The sequence below is a fragment of the Microcebus murinus genome, chromosome 24 (genome assembly GCF_040939455.1).
Source record: "Microcebus murinus isolate Inina chromosome 24, M.murinus_Inina_mat1.0, whole genome shotgun sequence".
Taxonomy (NCBI): domain Eukaryota; kingdom Metazoa; phylum Chordata; class Mammalia; order Primates; family Cheirogaleidae; genus Microcebus; species Microcebus murinus.
Window position 1 is genome coordinate 29133095 of NC_134127.1, and position 15907 is coordinate 29149001.

At 46.9% G+C, this 15907-nt stretch overlaps 1 protein-coding gene across 2 annotated transcripts in view; it reads left to right on the forward strand.

The window, feature by feature from the left end:
- CSMD1 (CUB and Sushi multiple domains 1) overlaps nucleotides 1-15907 on the forward strand; it is a 1569742-nt gene that overhangs the window by 1317908 nt on the left and 235927 nt on the right. For both annotated transcript variants that reach the window (XM_020282735.2, XM_075997279.1), the window contains exons 24-26: nucleotides 3265-3456; nucleotides 4327-4453; nucleotides 13226-13428. In XM_020282735.2, the coding sequence (XP_020138324.2) occupies nucleotides 3265-3456; nucleotides 4327-4453; nucleotides 13226-13428 (522 nt within the window). The remainder of the gene's footprint in view (nucleotides 1-3264; nucleotides 3457-4326; nucleotides 4454-13225; nucleotides 13429-15907) is intronic.

A 15907-nucleotide genomic window follows, 5' to 3' on the forward strand; every position in this document is an offset into this window, starting at 1 on the left:
AAAACCCAGATAAAGTTTAGTGGACATTTTTATCCATAAATCTTTGTTTTTTACCTGGCTCAGAAAAGGCTTTAATATAAGTTTCTGGTCAGCGATAAATGTTTCTTCAAGCTAATTTAAAAGTAAGAATTTTTTTTTTTTTTGGATGTTAGAGCTTGGATAACTTATTTGATTAAAGTCTTAAAGGTCCTATTCCCTGAGCATGGGGGCATACTCTGAATGATGTTTTCAGCAGTAGTATCTATACACCATCTGTAGAGCTTATGGTTATAAACTACTGAGATAGTTCTTAATCTTGTAGGAAAAGCAAGGCTATTATTTTAGCAACATAAGCATGTGTCTCCAAAGGAAAAATAAATCTTTTATAATAAACTTTTCTGTACGATCAGAAGATAATTTATCCTCAAGATGAATATAGCCAGTGGCCAACTGAGGATGGCTGAACTTACGTTTTTCCAATTTTAGGATGATGTGGAAGTGATGCACATTCACTAGAAACCATACTTTGATTACCCATGCGACCATTTTGCTCTTTCAATACAGTGTTCAATAAATTACATGAGATATTCATGTTTATTTATTTATTTATTTATTTAATTTATTTTTTTGAGACAGAGTCCCACTCTGTTGCCCGGGCTAGAGTGCTGTGGTGTCAGCCTAGCTCACAGCAACCTCAAACTCCTGGGCTCAAGCGATCCTCCTGCCTCAGCCTCCCGAATAGCTGGGACTACAGGCATGCGCCACCATGCCCGGCTAACTTTTTCTATATAGACACAGGGTCTCGCTCTTGCTCAGACTGGTCTCAAACTCCCAAGCTCAGGGTATCCTCCTGCCTTGGCCTCTCAGAGTGCTAGGATTGCAGGCGTGAGCCACTGCGCCTGGCCAAGGCTTTAGTTTAAAACAGGCTCCATGTTAGATGATTTTGCTCGCTGTAGGCTAACGTAAGTGCTCTGAACACACTGAAGACAGGCTGGGCTAAGCTGAGATGTTGGGTAGTTCAGGTGTATTAAGTGCATTTCAACCTAATGTATTTTAAATGTGCAACAGGTTTATTGGGGCGCAGCCCCATGTGCTAAGTCGAGGAGCAGCTGTGGTTCCCTGGGCCACCTCTTTGCCTGTGCTTTTATCATCCCCAGCAAATGTGTGTGTTTGAAAGTTGACTCTAAAAGCATTGCAAGGAAGACACCAACTCTCCCAGTTCTGAGTCTGGTGAAAGCCTTTACCACCGGCTGGCAAGTGTAAATGATGCTAGGCACGTAGTATGCAGGTTCAAAAATTTAACAAATCATCCAGTTCTTTTAATGTCATTTACACCGAGATTTAACAATCAAATCCAGGATTCTAGACATCTCTACTTGCAGAATACATATTCACACAACAGACATTTTTATCAATCTGGAAAAATCCAGATTGAAAAATTAGCAGTGCAGGACACAGCGGGTGTGAATTTCTCAGGGGACGATAGGTCACGGTGGTCTCTCAGGTGCTGCTCAGGGAGTCCCACCGTCCCCTGGGCCTGGGGTCAGTCTCAGCCCTGCTCTGCGTGGACAGCACCTGGAGATCCCCATGAGCACCTGAGCCCTCAAAGAGGGGTTTGTACTTACCTGGGATCCTGTTACCGTGGTTCTGATAATAGAGACAGACGCTGAACTCTCTGGGTCTGTGTTGTTTACACCTGATTTTGTCTGGCTAAGGCCAGCGTCTCGTTATTCTGCTCTGGTCCGGGCATGGTTGTGCTCATTCCCGGGCGGGACTGCCTTCCAAAGCATCGTTCAGATCCTGCCACTTCCAAACCCCCGAATCCAGTAAAACTACAGTGATGAAAACAAGAACAGAGACTCCTGTTTCTTTCTCCCCTCTGGACAGGGAGGAGCAAAGGCTGGCCAATCTGTAAGGCCTTTGGTGACACTGATGTGCAGTGGATTTTGTCATAGGGACATGATAGTTGAACGTTCTTCCTTCTCCCTGGCTGTGGGTGCACGAGCAGTCGGAGTAGGACAGTCACCCACTTGGGTGGCCCCGAAACCGTGGGTGACTAAGACCCTTCCCTTCACTCCTGCCTCCCATTTCTGGCAGTTTAGAATGTCCCTTGGTTTTGCACCAGCACCGACGCCCTCTTCTGCTCTTACATTCTGGGCGTCTTAAATTAAAACCATTTGTATTTCTGAAACAGATCAGGGTCATTATATAGGTCTGATAGCCAGTAAAGACTTATGCTTTATAGAAGGAAACTTTATAGAAGGAAATTTTCTTGACGACTGGGTGCAAATAACCAAGCACGTGCTCTTTCCTCTGCTCTGCACAAAGTTGCAAAACCCGAGCTTGATTATTTAGAGATCATCGGGGTAAAATTGTATTGTGAATTTGGGGATGTGTTTTCCTCAACAGGCAGCATCTGGAAATTGCAAGTTGGCAGGCAGATTTGGCAAGAGTCACACATTCGTTTCAAATTTTACTTTTTTGTGTGAGAAAAGGAACAATTTAAAGTTAGGTGGAAATAAGACGTAAATAGCCCTTGTGGCCCCTCCAGATTCTAGCCCTCATTTTAAAAAAATCATCAAAATCTGCATCACAATAAGAAGAGAAATACTTATTGTAAGATTGTCTTCAAAGATGGCTCTAAAATATTGCCTCCCGTAAAAGCAATATGCAGTGCTGCAGAATCTAAATCTTCATTTCCGTCATCGATTTCTGTGCATTTAAGAGCTTATACTGATGAGGCCGTTACGATGACTCACCTCTGGCGTTTCTGATGTGCACGGAGTCGCTGGAGAGCCTCGGACCCGTGTGCCGGCAGGAGTGTGGCGGCCGCAGTCCACCAGCCCCCAGGCTTCCGTGGGCGGAACCACTTTCCAGACTTCCCAGGAGGCTGAGACGGCGCAGGTGGCGGCGTGGTCTGGAGGCGGCGGTCTGGCAGGACGGCGTGCGGGCGTTCTCTCTCGAGGGCGGGCTGCCACGACACGCGCGGGGCCTCCGCGGGCAGACGCAGCAGCGGGCCCCGCACGTGCGCAGCGGGGACTGGGGAAAGAAGACTATATACATGGAGAGGAGCAATGAGGTTGTCGAAGCTCAAGGCATCGCACGTGGTTGACAAAGAAACCCAACGGAGACCCCGATTTCTTCTCCCTCTCGTAGATTCCCAGTCTTTTCTTTTCTTCCCAACCTGCAAGGAACATGGAGCAACCGGGTCCATCCCACCGCTGTTTGAAGCCGGGTGCGCGTTCCGCCTTGGGTTCCGCTCATTCTCTCCTCTGTCTCTTGCAGGCTTTGATCTGGTCAAATGCGAGGATCCCGGCATCCCCAGCTACGGCTACAGGGTCCGCGACGAAGGCCACTTCACGGACACAGCCGTCCAGTACAGCTGCAACCCGGGCTACGCCATGCACGGCGGCAGCACCCTCACCTGTCTGAGCGGGGACCGGCGGGTGTGGGACCGGCCGCTGCCTTCCTGCGTAGGTGAGCAGCCCCGCGGCCGCCGGCGCACAGCGGCAGGGCGTGGCTCTCTCCATCCCGGCGGGTTTCACCTCTTCCCAGCCTGGGCGTGGTGCGTTCCTAGGCCACGTATGCGGCGGAGGGCGGGGGCTTTCAGCTGTGACCCACAGACTTGCCAGTGCGGTTCTACGGAGAAAGCATGCGCAGAGCGATCACCGTGTTTCCCAGAAAATAAGACAGGGTCTTGTATTTATGTTTCCTCAAGAAGACACCCTAGGGCTTATTTTCAGGGGATGTGTGTTTTTTTTTTTTTTTTTAAGTACGGTACATCTATCTGCATTTATTCAAATATAGTTACGTCGCCTTCTTCGGGAACATCATCATAACTCTCCAAACCCTGAATTCCATCCTGAATGTCTTGCGACTCTATTTCCTTTAGAACCACTGGCCCCAATCTCTCATGTGGAGCAATAGAGCTCTCCCGGGGCAGATGGGAAGGGCTGCTCGTCTTCTTTCCCGCTCGGAGACAACATGCATGGGTTGTGTAGACGCGCTGTGTAGCCACGGCCATCGCTAGGGCTTATTTTCTGGGTAGGGCTTCTATTGTGCAAATGCTTAGAAATCCTGCTAGGGTTTATTTTATGGGCAGGTCTTATTTTTGGAGAAACACAGAATTAGAATTATCACATGAGCATTTGATTGTTTTATACTCATGAACATTTTCCGTTGAGATCATGACTGGGGAGAAGCACAGGAGAGAAGTGGTAGAGAGAGGGTAACTGTGATCTTTCTCTCTAGGCAGAATGCAGACGTGATCGCTTTGCTCTCTGACAGCAGCTAAATAGCAACGCGCGAGCCCGGAGCTGACATTCTCGCTCTCTGTGTCTCTTGCAGCGGAATGTGGCGGGCGGATCCATGCTGCCACATCAGGACGCATACTGTCCCCTGGCTACCCGGCTCCTTACGACAACAACCTCCACTGCACGTGGGTTATAGAGGCAGACCCGGGAAAGACCATTAGGTATTTGTTTTGGTACTTGAAATGGGGCCTTGCTTACAGGGACGGGAGGAGTGTGTGTCATTTTGCACTATGCCAAAGCATCTCTGATAAGGCCAAGAGAGTACTCTCATCTAAAGTCACACGTATAGAAGAAGTTTGTTAAATGTTGCAGAAAATGGTGCCACCATTTACAAAAAGTGTTCTGTTTCAATCGAGAGTTCTAAGTTATTTCGGTTAATTTTTTTTAAAAGCCATAAAAAGCCATATTTTTAAAGTTCCCCGTAATCCAGTTGTGTCTAAAACCACAGCATGTAACGGAAAAGTAATTCTAAAATAAGTTCTTCTTTAATTACAGTTCTTACTGAATAGGAAGAGAACAGGCAGTCCTCAGCAATAATTCTTAAAATGTCTTTTTTCTTGCAGTTAGCTTTCCTCTTTCATTGTTGTTGTTTTAAAAATCTCTCTGCAAAACTTAACATTTTAAAAACTCTGCCCACCCCCCCAGCCTTAATCCATATGTCTCAAATCTTTATAATTTTCCCTAGTGCTGCTGGGCCCATCAAAGACTAAACAAATCTGTCTGGCTCTATCTTAATATATGCAAAGCTGAAAAACAATAAAAGGTCAAAGCCAGAGGTTTCCTTCTTGGGGAAGTTGAAAGATGAAAATATTCATGAACTAATGATTTTCTTCCCTGTGCACAGAGAAAAGCCTCTCAAACTCAGTGATTTCTGTTAAGTAGCTATCAGAGACTCACTGTACTGCAAACTCTGTAACTTGGCACAAATTAAGGGATGAAGATGAGTGAAGAAAAATGCATATTCTATTCCATAATGCTGTTTCTCTTCTTCTGACCCACCCACTTTCTTCTGAAATTCATGTGTCTTAATTTGACCGTATTAACGTCTTGGGAGTGAGTTGAACTGAACCAACGTGGCACAAATTATCGCCACTTACAGACTCTAAGAAAGATCCCTACTAGGAAGGAGAAGCCAGAACAAAACTTTAAAGAATAATAATACTTAAAGCATGCATATAATGCAAACACATTGTCTCTCCCATGTTCTAGAACAAAATAGCACAGAGTGGGTGGCTTATAAAGAACAGACATCTATTGGGCTCACAGTGCTGGAGGCTGGAAGTCCAGGCCCCTCTGAGGGTCACCCCATGGCGGGAGGTGTCACCTCGTGACCTGACCACCTCTGAAAGCCACACCTCCTACTAGGGTTACAGTGACCATTAAATTTCAACATGAATCTTTTGTGAGAACATTCAAACCATAGCACATGTTATTTCATAATAATTTATTTAACAGTGTGTGTGATGATAAACTGGATAATTATTGCTCCTTTGGGAGCACACTGAGGTTTATCTGAGTAACAGGATTCCAGCTTCCAGGTTGCTCATGAGAGTCAGTGAAGTCACCATTTCTATTGAAAAAAATAAAATTTTAATTCTTAGATTTGAACACTTGATTGGAGTAATATTAAAAACCGTTCAACTAGACTTGATTTTGAAAAAAAAAAAACCTGTAAAACTTATCTCTGATCAGTGGAATGACCACATAACCAGAATTTATTTTCTTTTAGGAAACTTGAAATTTTATTGTTTTTCTTATAATTTTCCTTGTGATTTTTTCCCCCTAGAATTAGAATGGGCTCCATCTTCTTCTGAATGCAAGCCAAGTGATAGATTCACTCTTTGCAGGTGCTTTGTTAACATTTTAGTGTTAACATTCTAGTGCTTTGTTAACATTTTAGTAAGAAAAGAGGAAAAAAAATAATAAAGAATGATTTGAAGTAATAAAAATGTATAATGTTTATAACATGAACTGACTTTGGTATCTAATAATTAGCATTCTAGAAAAAGATATATTACATACACCAATGTGCTTTCCTCAAAAAGGTTTTCTCTCATAGATATCTTTCAAATATGAGGGTATACATTATCAAACTTATAAACATATCTTTTTAATTTAAGGCATGAACTCCTTCCTAATAGGAAGTTAAGAGTGAAACATCAGTATTGATAATTAATGGACTCAATTGAGATTCAACTTCATCCCAAAATGTTTCTGATGATTGAGTCACTCTTCATTAAGAATATAAATGCAATTTTTGATATGGTGGTTTGAAAAATAACATGAGTAAGAATACATACTATGTAATTTTAGGCTTAAAAATTGTACTAGTATTCTGATAAATAGAATCTGGCCTTAGTGTTGATATCTGCTGGCTAGTTTACTAAGTCTCAGTTACTTCATTGGTAACATAGTCAATATTACCTGGCTTGTTTACTTGAAAATGAGAAATACATCAATCATGCAAACAGGAATCCGAGAATTAATTTCAGTGTTTTTTTTTTAATACAAATGGAATTCATTATTGTGCATTCACACTCTGATTTTTAATGTAAATCTTTTCACTCTCAGGGAATGAATAAACAATAGGCTCTTGGAACATGTGAGAAGGCTGTGCTCAGTACTCCAGGCCAGTGGTTTCTGGGCTACTTTGATTTCACTGCGCCCAGAGCAATTCTGGTTATATATTGCTGTGACTCTTTCTCTGAGGCGATAGAATACCCCTCAAAAACAGTTATTATTATGGGGCACTTGGGTCTGTAAGAGGTTTGTGATTTTAACATATATGCTATAAAACAGTTACCTGAGCCAAATTTAATTAAAAGTCTAATCACAAGACACTGTAGTAAATTTAACCCCATTAAGAGTTATATGGAAATATTTCTCTAAGAGACCCAGTGCATTCAATACTTACTGAGCACAACCGAGATTTATATGATGGAGGTAACCGCATCACAAGCCTCTCAGCCAACAGTGGTAAAGACTCCGTTCTGCAGAACCGCACAGCACATCATTTCTTCCTTTGAATTGCTCTTCTGCAAGTGCAGTCATCTGGGAACCTCCCTTTGAACGTGTGTCTGTTCCTAATTGTTTGCAGGAAATTGCATTTGGGGTATAGTGGAAGCAAATTCTTTTTAATAAGCTCATGCAGGATTAAAAACATTAGAGGTCTATCAAAACTTGATCGAGATGGTTGAACCTCCATGCAGACTCTTAAAGGAAGGAGCAGGTGGTTCGGTGATCCCAGCGCCCCCTGGTGGTCATGTGCTGGATCGGCTTTCTGTCCGTGCCGGGACACAGAGAGAGAGATTAATGTGTGATATGGTTGGGAGATGAATATTTAATCCATTTTTTTATTTTTTAGACAGAGTCTCACTCTGTCACCTGGGCTAGAGTGCCGTGGCATCAGCCTAGCTCACAGAAATTTCAAACTCCTGGGCTCAAGAGATCCTCCTGCCTCAGCCTCCCGAGTAGCTGGGACTACAGGCATGAGCCACCATGCCTGGCTAATTTTTTTCTATATATTTTTAGTTGGCCAATTAATGTATTTCTATTTTTTTTTAGTAGAAACAGGGTCTCGCTCTTGCTCAGGCTGGTTTTGAACTTCTGACCTTGAGCAATCCTCCCGCCTCGGCCTCCCAGAGTGCTAGGATTATAGGCGTGAGCCACTGCGCCTGGCCTATTTAATCCATTTTTGACCAGCCTTCAGGATCTGGAGAAGAAATGCAATTAAGAGAAAAACTGCAGACAAATGACCTCCCTTCACTGCACACATGTGCCCCCAGTTTCCACGCAGAGCCTTCCTGCTGTGCGTGGGACACATGGGCGGGGACGTTTTGCAGACAGCTGTCGGTTGGCCAGGAGTCAAAGCATCTCAGACTTCTCTGTTGCTGTTAAACTCGAGATGGAGCATCCCCTAATTTCCTTTTTGTAGATAATTTTAGGAAATAACTAATAGAATTTCATCCATAGAATAAGAAGAGAGCAGCAGAGCTACCCACCTTGTCCCTGTCCTCGGGCTACTCCAGGCTCCCGGATGTGGGGGGCCCTGGAGCACCTGCTAGGTGTTGCTCACCTCACCAGCCACTGGGGAGAGAGAGTGAGTCAGAGGAGAAACCCACAAGCCCCCTCGCCTTGCAGGTTAAATTGTTGCATAGTTAAATAACACCAGCCCCCACCCACACAGCCCACGGATCTGTCGCCACGGCGTGTAAACCATGAGCACATGCACGAGGGACAAACTTGCTGCTGGCGCTTCAGCTCCCAGCTGACCCTGGCAAACAGCAGGTGCATCCTGGTCAGCGATGGTCACAGCTCGGCCTGCAGCACCTAGTGGCACTGCTCACAGTCCACGCGCAGACAGCGGAGTGGGCAGGCGTGTGCTTCCTTGCCCCCCACAGATAAGCCCGCTTGACGTTTGCCAAATGCAGATCATCCAAAGAGGGTGTTGGTCAGCGAAGATGAGAGTCCAGCAAAGACAGGAGAAGTGGTATCTCGGGACCTCAGGTACATGGAGTTGCAGGAGAGAGAGCTGACGGTGGGGACACTACCTCTCTGGGAGGAACCCTAGGTGGGCGAAGGCATGAGGAGATGGGGGGTCCCAGAAGGAGGGACTCCAGAAGAACACACTGAAGACACCTCTAGAGATGTTTCGGGATGTAGAAAGCACAACAGGTGTAAAAAGGTGGAGGCTGATCCAAGCTTCCCTGGCATCTCTCCCAGATCTTGCTGTATTTTCCCGACTCCTTGCAGATCTTCACGAATGTCCTCCACACACCCGGTTCCACCACGATTGCCGCCTCTTCCTCCCCCATTTCTCTTACCCCCTCTTCCTTCAAGTGGCTCCAGGTCTTCATAATCAGTATTGATCTTCTGCTGTGACTTCTTTCCCCTGCCCCAATCTCCAATATGTCCCATCTGAAAAACAAAATGCAGACATCAATATACATGTCACCAATTAGCTTGATACCTTCCCTTAGATTTCTTCATAGCAGGCACTGAGAAGATATGTTGGCCAGGAAACCAGAGCCCTGTCATTTCTCCATCTGTTTACCTTCCCTTGCCTGTTACCCACCGTTACCTGCTCTCACTACGTTCCCATTACTTGAATCTTCTCCCAAACAGACCCCCCCCAAATCCAGCCATCACCCTCTGCAACCTCTCAGACTGTAAGTGACAGCTCCTTGCCCAGACTGTGGCCCCAGGACCCCAGGCTGACTCTGCCCCGACCCGTCCACCCCAGGGCCGTGCACGATCTTGCATGATTGGCGGAGACCACACTCCACCTCGGACCTCCGGTGGTTTCATAGAGTCCGATGGTTTAAAAACCCTTTGTTTGCGGAAGACACACACATTTATTGTCCCCATACAGAGAATCTCCTTTGAGACTCCAGACTCGATGAGCAGCTGCCTGTGTACCGTCTCCATCCATGTCTCGTAGACGTCCTGAGCTCAACAGGGCCGAGACAGAATCTCTGGTCTCCCCCATCCCACAAACACACTCCTGCACCTCTCTTCAACTCGGTTGAAGGCAAGTCCACCCTTCTAGTCTCTTAGACAGAAACGGAGAAAGACTGCACAGGTTTTCCTTCGCACACAGCCCTGTTTTCTCTCCCATCAAAATGTGTCCAGAATCTGACACCCGCCCCCCGGCACCTGCTCCACAAGGCTCATCCCAGCACAGGCACCTCCAGTGTGGGCTGCTCGAGAAGCTGTCAGACTCTACGTTTCCCTGCACAGGTTGATTTCGACAGAGTGAGCAGAGTAGTTTCTTTAATCTGTAGGTGAGACAATGGCTTCACTAAAAATGCTGCACTGGTCTGTCACCCACGTAAGGCAGAAAATCCTCAGAAAAGCCTACAAAGCCCTCCCGGTGCTGGTCCTCTCCCGGCACCCCCCACCACATACCTGCTCTCTGCTATCAGCCCTCCCTCCTTCTCAGTCCTTCTCTCTCTGCTCTGGCCACAGGGGCGCCGGGATGCTCTCAGATGCTGAAGGCACTGCCGGGGAGGGGGGGTCTTGCTTGGCTGAGTCTTCCCTCAACTAGAATATAACTACCGTGTTTCCCCGAAAATAAGACAGAGTCTTATATTTATGTTTCCTCAAGAAGACATCCTAGGGCTTATTTTCAGGAGATGTGTTAGCTTCTTTAAATATGGTACAACCATCTACATTTATTCAAATAGAGTTAAGTCATCTTCTTCTGGAACATCATCATCACTCTCCAGAGCCCGAATTCCATCCTGAATTCCTTGCGACTCTATTTCCTTTAGAACCATTGGCCCCAATCTCTCATGTGGAGCACTAGAGCTCTCCCGGGGCAGATGAGAAGGGCTGCTCGTCTTCTTGACCGCTCCACGACAACATGCATGGGTTGTGCAGATGCGCTGCGCAGCCACGCCCATCACTAGAGCTTATTTGGGGGGGCAGGGCTTCTATTGCGCACATGCTTAGAAATCCTGCTAGGGCTTATTTTATGGGTAGGCCTTATTTTCAGGGAAATGTGGTAACTCCCTTCCCTCCTTCCAGGCTCTGCACAAACCTCCCCTCACCAATATCTTGCCCTACGCATCCTCCTCCCTCCAGATTGCATGCTCCTGATGCTCCTTTTCCTGCTCTACCTTTTTCCTTCCTCAATTGTATTTGTCGCCTCCTAACACTCCGCATCCTTTACTTTTTTATAACAGTAGCTGTTGATTCTCTGTCTCTCCTTATTACCATATAAACTCTGCGAAGGCAGGTCATTCGCTCAGTTGGCTGGTGCAGCCAACGTTCCTAGAAGCGTGTGCGGTACACTGTCGGTGCTAAATACGTGTTTGCTGGACTGTGGAACTGCATTGAGCAGGGAAGGCCTTACAGGCACAAGAGATGGTCGAACTGATGAATAATCAGGGGGACGTCATCCAAACAGGACGTCATCCAAATGACTGTCAAATTCACGTTTGCGCAAGTGCTAGACCGACACGTCGGGTGTCTGTGAAGCCGTAACAACACGAGGCCTTTGCACTCCAGGGCGAGACTGGGAGTACTCAGGGTCTTCAGCCAGAGCAACTTGGAGATTCCTGCTCTCGATGCCCAGCCCGGAGGTCGGTGGATCCGGCACCAGAACATCCATGCAGCAGCCTTCCTCACCACTGAGTAGCGACCGACTATCTGCAAGTAGAGGATGCAAAAGCGAAGCACTCACTCCTGATTTTGAAGTAAATTAACAAAACTCTACATTTTTTTGGCACAGAAGACTCACATGATACTGAATATAGAAGCAAATCAAAAATTCCTTTTTCAATTTGTATATATGACAGGTATACAAGTGCACATATATGCCAAATGGTATTAATATTATTATGCAATTGCTGTGAGGCACACGAGTTGTAGTATGTATTGTTTGGGGGAATACACACGCACCCATACACATATGACAATTATGATGATATAAATAGGAACAGTCTATGGCTACTTCAGAGTGTGGGATCAGAGGGAGCACAGTGAAGTGGAAGGAAGAATGGCTTTATTGATAAGACTTTATTTATAGAAAGGCAAACAGGGTAAGGGATTAATATCATTGGTGTTAAGAAAATAAATGTCTGCCGTATTCTATATTACTGTCTATGTTGCATGTTTTATACTGGGCATTTAAAATACACCACTTACTTCATGCTTTCTGCAGGGTAAAATGAGCATTTTCTTTAAATATGTCCTATGTGCAAAATAAAGCAATTGAGATTTATGTTCAGTTTCTTGTGTGTCATCCTCTGCGATTTTATCTCCCTCACAATGGACCTGCGATAAGTAGTCACTTAAGAACTGTAAACCGACTCATTCAGGAAGAGCAGATTTCTGTTGCTATTTAGCTAAACTCTTTTGTTTCTTCTGGCTGCTGTGAATAGGGCAGCACACACGCCGCAGCCTCTGAATGTGAGTGCAGAGACTTTTAAGTTGCTCCGGAAAATATCTGTAAGACAATCTAATAGACGTGTGCTAAAGTGTCACGAAGAAGGGAGTTTACGTTATATGTTTCTGCCTTTGTGTTGGTATTTCAAACAATGCATTTTTTTCTGAAAGTAAACATTTTTAGAAACGAGGACAACCCAAGACCAGACGGTTGGTCGAGACACAAGCAGAACACCTGCTTTTGGTGCGGTGGCTTTGCAAGCCATGGGTGCTGCCACCATGTGGGCCAGCGGGAACAACACCGACAGACATGTGTTGTTAACATGCAAGCTGACTTCGATCAGCTTAGAGCAAACTTTGTCCAACCCTCCTTTGGTCTGTGAGCCTAGAAAGCTTCCAATGATGAAAGGATCTGGTCGCCTCTAAAGGAATTGTTTTACCCTTACATAGATGACTCAGCATCTAGCTCAGCCGTCTCTCTGCGTCCCTTTGTGCCATATCCTAATCTGTGCCAGTGCATTAATTTCTATTTGCTCATCCTTAACCACTTGGTGCGGCGCTCACGGCCGCGAACCTCGCCCGCAGCGGCCCGCAGCCCCAGGGCAGTCTGCGCTGGGCACTGACGGCGGTCCGTCTGCTCCTGCGTGGTGAGGAAGGCTTGAAGGCCCTGAACGCTTGTTTGACTCTACAGGCAGCTTCACTTGTCATGTAAATCAGAATAGGGTAACATGTACATATATGTTTTCATTATGCTATTTTCAAATGTTCACAATTTTATTTTGATAGATGAAAAATTAGAAAAGTCATGTCACGGCTGTCGGCTACAGTCGACGCTGGGCTCACCTGTGGCTGCCGGCTAAAGTCGACGCTGGGCTCACCTGTGGCTGCCGGCTGAAGTTGACGCTGGCACCGAAGGGGCTAACTGTCCAGGGTACTCTGGCGGGGTTTGTGCGAACCGAGCCTGTCTGCATCGCGGCATCCCGGCTCCGGGTCGGGACACGCTCGCCACGAGCGGCCGCCCCAGCTGTGCTCTCTCCCCGCAGCCTCCACTTCATCGTCTTCGACACGGAGACGGCCCACGACACCCTCAAGGTCTGGGACGGGCCGGCGGACGGCGACGTCCTGCTGAAGGAGTGGAGCGGCTCCGCCCTGCCCGAGGACACGCACAGCACCTTCAGCTCGCTCACCCTGCAGTTCGACAGCGACTTCTTCATCAGCAAGTCCGGCTTCTCCATCCAGTTCTCAAGTAGGTGGCCCGGCTTCGCTTCTTTTTCTGCACATCGCATCTTTCTCTTTTTTTATTTATTTCAGAATATTACGGGGTGCAGATGTTGAGGTTGCATATGTTGCCTTTGCCCCACCGAGTCAGAGCTTCACGCGGGTCCCTCCCCCAGACGGTGCGCGCCGCGTCCGTTCAGTGTGAATATGCCACCCCCTCTCCCCCCACCTGCCGACACCCGGAGAATGTTACTATTATATGTGCACTTAAGTGCTGATCAGTTAATACCAATTTTTTTTATTTCAGTATATTATGGGGGTACAGATGTTAAGGTTAAGTATATTGCCCTTGCCCCCCTTCCCTCATCGAGTCAGAGCTTCAAGTGTGACCATCCACCAAACGTTGCACATCGCACTCATTGTGTTTGCATATACTCATCCCCTCCTCCCCCCTCCTACCCGCCCAACACCCGATAGACGTTATTCCTATGTGTCCACTTAGGCGTTGATCAGTTAATACCAATTTGCTGGTGAGTGCATGCAGGGCTTGTTTTTCCATTCTTGTGAAGCTTCGCTTAATAGCATGGGCTCCAGCTCCATCCAGGAAAATCCAAGAGGTGCTATATCACCATTGTTTCTTAAAGCTGAATAGTATTCCATGGTCTACATATACCACATTTTATTAATCCACTCATCTATTGATGGGCACCTGGGTTGTTTCCACACCTTTGCAATTGTGAACTGTGCTGCTATAAACATTCTGGTGTAGGTGTCTTTTTCACAGAATGTCTTTTGCTGGTGGGACTGAATACTAGTGCAACCTCTGTAGAAAGTGACATGGAGATTCCTCAAAGAGCTAAAAGTAGAACTACTGTTTGATCCAGCAATCCTGTTATCGGGCATCTATGCACATCAAATCTTTGCTGCAAACACAGAACTCTATTTGTGTTCTTAATTACAACCCTCACGTGGATGTAATTTTTGTTGAGTATAATTTGAAGTTTGGAAAATGCACATTGTAGGGGGAGAAGAGATTTCTTTTCTCACCTTTCCCTGGGTTTGTGGCTGAGGCCATAAACAGAAGGCAGATTAACAAGAGAAAAGTGTAAACAAGTGTATGAGATGTAAATTTGCATGATATGGAAGACTTCAGAAATGAACACGCAAAGAAAGAGGAGGGACTGTGTGTTCGTGGACAGCTGTGCGGAGGTACGGCTGGAGGGCCAGAGGGCACGGTCTCATCTTAGCGAGGCTGTTTGCTCAGACTCCTCTCTAGGTCTCCATCCCTCCCCTCTGGATACAGGGAAGGCCCCCTGGAGTGGAGGTTTCCTAATCTGGTTCAGAGGAAGCTCAGGGGATTCTTTTACGGTGCTGCAGGGCAGCAGGGTCGAGGTGAGAGTGACCATCGTGTTTCTGTGGTTTCCTCAAAAGCCAGGGCTTTATTTTGGAGTAATGCACCCTGAACCCGCGAGCATCAAAGGAATGGTCGGTCTCAGCAGATTCCGTTCATTATAAGGTAGGGAGAGGCAAGGACTATGTCAGGTTTCAGTCTGAGCCTGTCAGTTCTTGGTGCACTCATGGCTGAAGAATGACCAGATGCATCAAAGTAAGGCAAGCACAAGAATGAGGTTTATTGAGGAGAGAGAGATGGGATTTTAGGGCAAGAACAAGAAACAGGTTCACAGAGTGTGATATGTACGTTGCAGATGACGACCGACTGGCTGTCTCAGCAAAGGGACAGCAAAAGGAATGGCATAAAAAGGGCCTGGTGATGTTCTGGGTCTTGTTCTATAGTGCCCAGATGGGGACCTCCCTGTGGCTCAGACGTCACCGTGGAACCACTTTCACTGGACAGTTGGGAGTTGCAAATGGGTTGTTCTGGGTCGAGTTCCGACTCTACGGTACCTGTGCGGCTTGGCCCTCGGGCTGGAGGGTCCTCTGCATTCTTTTTCAGCTGGGCGCTGTGCTGACAGTCAGATTTGTAGGGTGTTCCCTCCTCCCCAGCCATGGCAGTCGCCCAGCGGAGAATCAGGGTGGGGCAGGATCAAGACGGGGGGCTGCCTAGGACCCACCTTTGTCCTCCTTCCCAGGTGGGGCGATCACACCTCGGCAACAGCGCCCACTTTCGCCCCCGGGAGACCTGGAATCCCTCCCGATCTGCCCACCTTACAGATCTACTTTGTTAATGAGAAAACAATATGCCCTTAAAGGTTTTAATGAATCAGTGCATATCTACACTTGGGTGTAAGAAAGATGTGGGTCTCTAAAAGGAACATAAGACGTGTCTTCAGGGACCCTGCTAACCTGGCTGCAGTTCCAGGTTCCCCAGTCGCCCTGGGTGACTCTGCGTGGCTGGTGGAGTCCCTGGGCCGCCAGCCTGCTAAGCAGACCCACTGTGACTTGTCTGCTCCCAACCCCCGCGCAGAAGCGCCCTGCATTACCCCCACCTCCTGGCTGAGGTTTCAAGCGGCTGATAGAAGAGAGTAGCCTCTGCCGGATGATGAGGG